General features: G+C 41.7%; 2 protein-coding genes across 5 annotated transcripts in view; one reads left to right on the plus strand and one right to left on the minus strand.

Moving 5' to 3' along the window:
- The window catches only part of eif3g (eukaryotic translation initiation factor 3, subunit G), a 9,934-nt gene extending 8,795 nt beyond the window's left edge, over positions 1–1,139 (plus strand). For all 4 annotated transcript variants that reach the window (XM_046043176.1, XM_046043174.1, XM_046043173.1 and 1 more), the window contains exons 9-10: positions 846–952; positions 1,031–1,139. In XM_046043176.1, coding sequence (XP_045899132.1) covers positions 846–952; positions 1,031–1,046 — 123 coding nt within the window. In that variant the 3' untranslated portion in view covers positions 1,047–1,139. The remainder of the gene's footprint in view (positions 1–845; positions 953–1,030) is intronic.
- A 1,277-nt stretch (positions 1,140–2,416) lies between these two features.
- The window catches only part of dnmt1 (DNA (cytosine-5-)-methyltransferase 1), a gene marked incomplete at its 5' end in the record, with an annotated part of 11,900 nt that continues 5,963 nt past the window's right edge, over positions 2,417–8,353 (minus strand). Inside the window, 17 exon segments of the mRNA XM_046043172.1 lie at positions 2,417–2,709; positions 2,794–2,887; positions 3,426–3,542; positions 3,895–4,058; positions 4,167–4,362; positions 4,475–4,652; positions 4,770–4,936; positions 5,491–5,632; positions 5,759–6,041; positions 6,146–6,286; positions 6,393–6,483; positions 6,751–6,943; positions 7,034–7,258; positions 7,347–7,526; positions 7,620–7,753; positions 7,867–8,068; positions 8,159–8,274. Of these exon segments, the coding sequence (XP_045899128.1) occupies positions 2,672–2,709; positions 2,794–2,887; positions 3,426–3,542; positions 3,895–4,058; positions 4,167–4,362; positions 4,475–4,652; positions 4,770–4,936; positions 5,491–5,632; positions 5,759–6,041; positions 6,146–6,286; positions 6,393–6,483; positions 6,751–6,943; positions 7,034–7,258; positions 7,347–7,526; positions 7,620–7,753; positions 7,867–8,068; positions 8,159–8,274 (2,661 nt within the window).

Genomic DNA, 8,353 nt, shown 5'->3' on the forward strand with positions numbered 1-8,353 from the left:
TCCTCTGGATCATCCAAATGGTCATTGGCAAACTGAAGACGGGCCTTGACATGTGCTGGTTTAAGCAGGGGAACCTTCCGTGCGATGCGTGATTTCAAACCATGACGTCTTAGTGTATTACCAACAGTAACCTTGGAAACAGTGGTCCCAGCTCTTTTCAGGTCATTGACCAGCTCCTCCCGTGTAGTTCTGGGCTGATTTCTCACCTTTCTTAGGATCTTTGAGACCCCACGAGGTGAGATCTTGCATGGAGCCCCAGTCCGAGGGAGATTGACAGTCATGTTTAGCTTCTTCCATTTTCTAATGATTGCTCCAACAGTGGACCTTTTTTCACCAAGCTGCTTGGCAATTTCCCCGTAGCCCTTTCCAGCCTTGTGGAGGTGTACAATTTTGTCTCTAGTGTCTTTGGACAGCTCTTTGGTCTTGGCCATGTTAGTAGTTGGATTCTTACTGATTGTATGGGGTGGACAGGTGTCTTTATGCAGCTAACGACCTCAAACAGGTGCATCTAATTTAGGATAATAAATGGAGGTGGACATTTTGAAGGCAGACTAACAGGTCTTTGAGAGTCAGAATTCTAGCTGATAGACAGTAAATAGTTAGAAAATCATACATTGTGATTTCTGGATTTTTCTTTTTAGATTATGTCTCTCACAGTGGACATGCACCTACGATGATGATTTCAGACCCCTCCATGATTTCTAAGTGGGAGAACTTGCAAAATAGCAGGGTGTTCAAATACTTATTTTCCTCACTGTATATCCTGTGCCAGGAATTGACAATAAACAGAAGCACAGCTTGGTCTACTTGTTTCGTCCATCAGCTGCTTACTTTGTTTCCTGCAGGGATTTGCCTTTATCAGTTTCCACCGTCGGGAGGATGCTGCCAGAGCCATCGCAGGAGTGTCAGGATTTGGATACGATCATCTTATTCTCAATGTTGAATGGGCCAAGTAAGTGATAGTAAGTTTTGTCAATAGTGTTAAATCATGTTTGTTCTTGCTGCTAACCTTATTTATTTCTCTTTGCAGACCGTCAAACAACTGAGGAATCAATCAGAAGATATTCGAGGATGATGCCAGATTTTATTGTTGTGGTAAAATATGGCTGTTATCTAAATAAAGAGAATCAATGTTTCAATTTCCTGTCATTGTTTTCCTTCTAGTTTGAGTAGCTTTTACATTACCTGTCAATTTTTAGAAGCAATAAATCCATTGGCTTAAAACTACACCTATATCCATGTGCCAACTGAGAACAGCCCAAAAATGGAGTACTTCCTACACAGATGTTAATGCAGGAAGGGTACAATAAATTCTGATCACTTAAGCCTCACTTGGAGAAAGTCATGGATTTTCATGAGTAAAAATGTTTCTTTAACTGCATCAAAGGACCACCTAGTCATCTGTGTGGTTTCCATGTACTTAACCACAAACAGTAGCTGAGATGAAACCTTTTTGCATCCTGTAAACATAATGCAAATATTCGGGTGAGTTAATCGGTATCCTAAAATGAAGATGTCGGTATATTGATCTAAAACCATGTTTGGCTAATACAATGACTAAGCAAAAATGGAAATCCATTACCAAGCTCATTGATTTGCAACAATAGCATAATACAAGCAGAGAGATTAAAGAAGTAGCTATAGTGTTAGACTGCAAACTCTTTTCTGATTAGAAAGTGTGAAAATAATCCCAAATTTGTTAAACAGCAGCGTGAATCATCCAATGATGCTCTCAGAATTTTCACAAATGCTTCCAAAACAGCCTAATAATCCTAGCTTCAATACTACTATACAAAAAAGAGAAACATCCTCACATCTTAAAACTGCTTTTATTTTCAGCAAACTTAACATGTTAATATTTGAATGAACATGAACAACTAAGGCACTGAACAAAGTTGACAGACATGTGATTAACAAATGGAAAAATGTGTCCCTAAACAAGAGTATCTGGGGTGGCCACATGTGGTCTGCCACTGCGAGGGCAATCAGCTGTCCTTCCTGTATCCCTGTAGTGCTTTCTTAGGCATCTCACAGTACAGACATTGTAATTTATTGCCCTAGCAACAAATAGTCCTAATGCCTCCTTGCAGTATGCCCAAGGCACATTTGTGCAGATGAGAAGGGACACTGCGCATCTTTTGGCGTTTCAGTCAGTAGAAACGTCTCTTTAGTCTAAGTTTTTAATAACTGAAGTTAATTACTTACTGTACGCCGTTGGTGTCTTAACGACCATTTCACAGGTGCATGTTCATTGTACATTAAAAACATTGTTTACACCCTTTACAATAAAGAAGGGTTTTGGATTTTTACAGAATTCTTTAAAATAGTGTCCTGAAAAACGGATGTTTTTTTGCTGAGTTTAAGTTACCAGCTTTATTACTATAACTTGATCAGTGTTCAGTCAATTCACAGACGATCAATTTCATAAGAGCTTTATTTAAACATTACACATATAAAAACTACATACAATTTATCCCACGTTGGATGAACAGTTCCCAACATGATTAAAAGCACATTTAAAAAAAATAAAACATAGAATGGCACTGCACAGAATGTCCATGGTGGCCACTAGGGACACAGTCGAAAGCCAGCTTATTTAAAAGAAATGATTGCCTGATACATCAGCATCAGGATTTGTCGAACAGATTTTTGTTGGGAAGGAAACCAGGAACTAATCAGAGACCTCCATCTTCTCTTGTTTGACATTCTCTGTGGAGGGAAAACACAACTTTTTTTGCATATTCAAGTGGTGAATGTCCATCAAGAAAAGCATAATTCAGACAGATTAGTCACCTGAAGCTTTTTCTTCCTTCATTCTCTCCAAGACACACTTCTTAATCTCCAGGCCTATGGCCCTGGAGAGTGGGGGCGGCACAGCATTTCCAACCTGGCAGAAACAGGAAGCAGACATGATCTGTGATAACTCAAAGCTGATAATTCAAATGTTGAATGTCATTTGACCTTCAAAATTCAGAGATGTTGTAATTGCTTGTTATTTTCAGTATTAATATAGTGTAGTTAGACCTGCAGTACCAGTTTTCTGGCCATTTGAGGACAGCAGAAACTTAACACTGCCGTTACTAAACACTGCCTTAATGGAATATGTCAGACATCCGGACACAAAGCAACATTAGCGTTCGTTTCTAGCCACTTGATGAATTCAATATATTTATAATAAAATTAAAAAAAAAAAAAAAAAAAAAAAAAAAAAAGTAGAAATAAGAGGGAACTGCACAGTTGGCTGATAACTGTGGGTTGATTTCCAATTAACCTCACATTATCTGATCAATTGTATAGTTTTAAAACATAGATTTTGTGATCCTTTAAAGCACCCAACCACAAAAAAATGCCACCCCACATGTGATGCACCCAAAACCTAGCTGCCTGTGTCAGCCAGTTAGCTTTAAATGAAACCAAGATTTTACCTGTCTGTGTTTGTCCAGGATGTTTCCAAAGAAGCGGTAAGTGTCAGGAAATCCCTGAGAGCGTGCACATTCCCTCACACTGACCACCCTGTGCTGCTCAGGATGCAGAACTCGGCCCTGAAATTAAAATTCTGATTAAGATTCAAAAAAGGCAGGAAATCAGAAACAAGCCTTGAAGGTATCGATTTAATTGCCCTCATTAGTATCCATTTGTCTAACCAAATGTCAATAGATTTGAAGTTATACATTTTAATCATCTGAGATGTGAGTTAGTTGAAGACTTTCAATAAATTAGATCTTTATAAATAGTGGAGTCCCCATCTGAGATAATAACTTATGACTGCGACATAAGAGGGGTGTTTGACAGTATAGTGCTAAGAATGTGAGGTAAGCACTTTGTGCCAGTAATGAAACATTTTGGCTAAAACTCGCTGTTATTGAAAAAGAATTTATAAAAAGGTTGACGTACCTGCTTGCCCATGGGTTCAGGGTTGGTGACAGTTGTGCTGAAAAAGCCGTCCCACTCGAGTCTGCCGTAGAGTCCTGCCCAATGATTGTGCCGGTTCCCAGTGTGGGGCAGACACCAAGGGATCAGGGTGTTAAACTGCCTGTCTGCAGGGTCGCATGGTTTCCCTAAAAAAAAAATAAAAAAAAATAAAAAAACCATAATCAGATGTCCCCACACTATAGTTTTAAGCTCAAGAACTTGCATTACTTAAGTAAAAAACTAAACCTACATACCTCCTGCACAAGTGCAAACACCTCTGAGTGCACCAGTGCCACTGCGGCCATTCTTTTTATCAGGGTGGGTGTAACGGAGTTTCTTGGTCATGGTGCCATCTCTCAGCCGAACCTCGATGTTGGGCAGATCTCTCCAGTCGGATCCTGGAGCCAAGGGGATGTGACGCATCCGACCTTCAACCAGAGCACTCATGTCCTGAGGACACAAAAGATATTTTGCAATAATGTTTGCTTTTACTATCAATTAAAGTAGTGATCACATTAATGTTACTACCAAGACAGAAAGGGCCAAGTGGGAGACAGCTTACCTTGCAGATGTGATCCCTCAGGATTGGCTGATACTGCGTGCCTCTGATCTGCCTCTGGAACCAAGACTGAGGCTCACCGTTGTAGGAAATCTCCAAAGCAGCTGCTCCATTGCGAATCTCTGGCAGGTCAGACATTGTGTCTCTGACAGTGATGGTTCTGTAGATTCCTCCGTTACCTCTGTTGATGACAAAGTTTAGTCACAGAGGCATTGCCATGATCTATTTGAAGAGCTGTACAAGTTTGATGTAGATTTACAGATCAATAAAGTAGTTCAGAAGGGGATGTTTACATTACCGTGTGACATTACTGACGTATTTCTTTTCGTCCACCACCACGCTCAGAGAGCAAGCTCTGGGAGCAAACACATGCAGAGGCTCTGGAAAACGAGGCAGCGCCTCTCCAGGAGCAGCAGCCAGGATGATTGCCCTGCGGCGGGTCTGGGCAACACCGTACTGACCAGCCTGATGACGAGGGCAGCATTGGGCATATTAGTGGTTTAGTAAAGCAGACTTCCGTCGTCATCAAAATACTGGCATGTATGAATGCATTTCCCCCCGACATAATCTGGGGGAAATTCACTGGTTAAACTGCTCAAAAGAAAATACCTCTAATAAGGGGCTGCAGGAGGTAATTTCTTTGTTGCAAGTGGTCAAATCTGATTCGTGATCCCAACAAAAATAGGCATGTGCATCACGTGGTCATGAAAGTACTGGAACTGTTCTTCTCAACTGGCATCCTCACATTTTAATATTCCAGTCAGGCTTTGCACTTTTTGTATGAAATTTGATGCTGCTGTCCTCACCAATGCCAACAGCTTTTAGTGGATCTAGGTATACACAGATGCTTTTTGCCCTGCATCTCTTCTGATAAACATGAAGTTGTCAGGCACCAATATTTCGACAATAAGGAACTTTACCAGGAGAGTTTAACACGTGCGTAGGTTAATGTTATTCTCCCAAATCAGAAGCACAACTTGGGAGAAATTGTAAAAGACAGTCAACATGGTCAGACCCACCTGGAGGACACCAAAAGTACACTGGTACCCCATTCGGACAAGACAGCGTAGTGTCAGCTTCAGGACCATGGAGCTTTTGAATGAGACAAAGTTCCTCACGTTCTCAAGCAGGAAGAACTTGGGTCTGTAGTAATCACAGTAACTGCAAGAGGGGAAACTTTATTTTAAATGCACACTTCATGACTGTATGATCTATACTGTAGGAAACTTAACATGTTTACAATAAATCTCTAAGGATCAAGATGATAATCGGCTCTTAGACACTGACCTGAGATAGGAGACAACAAGCGAGTTCTTGAACGCGGAGTAAGTGCGAGAGTTGAAGCGGTTCATCCCACTGAATCCTTGGCAAGGAGGTCCTCCACATAGCATTTCCACATCACCCTTCTGAGGCAGCTTCTGGCCAAGAGAGTTTGTCTTCTCTCCAGACATTACCAACTTCAGCAAGGTATTGCAGTCCTCAGTGAACACTGTGGTGCCAGGGTTGTTGAGCCTGAAGGCCTGTGCCGCAGGCTCCCACATCTCTATGGCCCACAGAGTCTCTGAGATACCTAAAGGCAAACAGCAGTCACGTTTTCAGCATTGCACTGAATAAAACTGCTGTTGCCCATACGTCTATGCATGTCAACATTTGTGGCACAAAACAATTGTTTACCAGCCTGGTGGAAGCCTTCAGAAAGACCGCCGCAGCCAGAGAACACATCCAGTGTTCGATATTTGGGCACTTGCAGTGTCGGTGGTTCATTCTGAGTGTCCTGTGGTTCTTGATTAGTTGACGCCTTTCCTTTGCCTTTACCTTGTAGAGAAAAATAGGATAATGTGATTAGGATTTCTTAGAGCATAAATCCAATTTTAGATAAAAAGTTTGTTTTGTTGTTGTTTTCTTATGTCTGCATTTTCACCTTTCCCTTTGCCCTTTCCTTTGCCTTTCTGAACAGCAGAGCGAGCATGATTTGGAGGGTCTTCAAAGCTTTTTGATTTTGCATTATAGGCCTGTGAGAGGAATATGCATTAAACAAACACAAACTACATTGAAGACTTGTTCAAGTAGGGGCATTGTTTCCCCAATTAGCTCAACATTTGATTACCACCCTAGATTTCCTCATAATATTCATTCTCGAAAATTAGCATGACACTTTGGTCTAGCATACAACTGTTGATTGTGTAGCATGCCAGCAGTGGTGTGGCCATTTAAAGATATGCCGTTTTGCAGATCAATGACCTAATATGAAATTTCTGCAGATAGATTAAAAACTGTACCTCCAAGAAATAGAAGCGGTCAGGTCCGCCACTGGAATAGTCCTGGACCGATTCATTCAGGTCTTCCCCATATTCTACTTTACAGCGGCCGAGCACATCTGTCATGCTGACAGTCACTTCTTCATCACTCCAGTATAACTGATTGATGTCTGTGTGGTAACTGGCTTTCACACCTTTGTGAGTATTCTCAGGCCTGGGAAATGAGACAAGCCAGTTAATTCTGAACATTCACTTTTGTTACAGACTAAACCCTGAATGACAGCCTTTTTAAGTTTTGTTTTACCTGTAGAACTTGTACAGTCGCAGTTTGACATCCAAGCTGTCGGGTTTCCCATTGCTTCGACGGTGACAGAAGATCTCCTTGATGCGCCCGATGCGGAAGGGCTCTGGAGCGTCCAGGTTTGACCCCTTGATGTAGTCCGAGGACTTTCTGTAATATTCTGGATACAACTCCTCATCCACATCCTCTTTCCTGTGGGAGCGCTTCACTGGACTAGCTGGCTTCATACTGAAACCCAAGAACAGAGGCAGTAAGTCTCATATTGTCTTCATTGTACACTGAGTGAATTACAGAAGTCTGAAATCACTTTCCTCACCTGAAATTAAAAGCCTCAGGAGGCAGGTAGACGCCGTCTCCCACCCTGAACTGCTCCCCCTTAAAGCAGGCCAGTGCATACAGAACCTTAGAGTCGTTGTCTTTGTCCATCAGGGGTTCAAATACACAAGGCACTTCCTGATCTTCTCTTTCTTTAGTCCTAGCACAGCTGCCACAGAACCTGAAAACGAGCAGCATGTCCACAACAAGATTTAAAAAAATATAAATAAAAACACGAGTGCAGTACAAAAATGTGTGGATACCTAGTGCTTACTTGAACTTGCAGTCGTCTGATGGAGTGGTCTTGGGAGGCATCACAAAACGGGCAAACTCTGTGTCGTACCAGAACTGATAGAAGAAACTCTTCCCGTCATCCTCAATCACTTTGATGTCATCATCAACGCCACCCTAACACACAAACAGTAACCATGACATCATTAAAAACATTTAAGATGCAAATTAAGCTCCCTGGTTTTTCTCTCTTATTAAACTTTAATTATTTAAGTTAATTAATTAGTTACCTCCATAAACCAGTTGTTAGACGGTGCCTTATACGTGACATTAACTTTGCCTTGCAAATAACTGAGCAGCATGTCTTCACATTCATCCACAATGACGAGCTCCAGTGGATCAGAAGACTCTCCTAGCACTGTTTGAGTCCCTCGAAGGAACCAGTGAGCATGGAACATCATTCCATTGATGTCCTCCCACAGCGATGTGATCCTAGAAGGAATACATAATTAGATTTATACAACCCAGTGACAAAATGTTATCAAAGAGCCCAAAAAAAAAAAAAAATTAAAAAAGTCACACCTTGCCAGATAGAGAGGAGTGGTTGGATCCTCTGATGAAACTGAGACACAGTCGCCCACCTCCAGCACTTCATCATTCACACAGACCTTCCTGTAGTACTGCTTATTGTCCACAGTCTGAAGAGAGTTGAAGACAAAATGCTTGCTTATGCTTTTTAAACCCCCCCCCCCCCCCCCCCCCCCCCCCCCCCCCCCA

The sequence above is a fragment of the Micropterus dolomieu genome, unplaced genomic scaffold (genome assembly GCF_021292245.1).
Source record: "Micropterus dolomieu isolate WLL.071019.BEF.003 ecotype Adirondacks unplaced genomic scaffold, ASM2129224v1 scaffold_80, whole genome shotgun sequence".
Lineage (NCBI taxonomy): Eukaryota > Metazoa > Chordata > Actinopteri > Centrarchiformes > Centrarchidae > Micropterus > Micropterus dolomieu.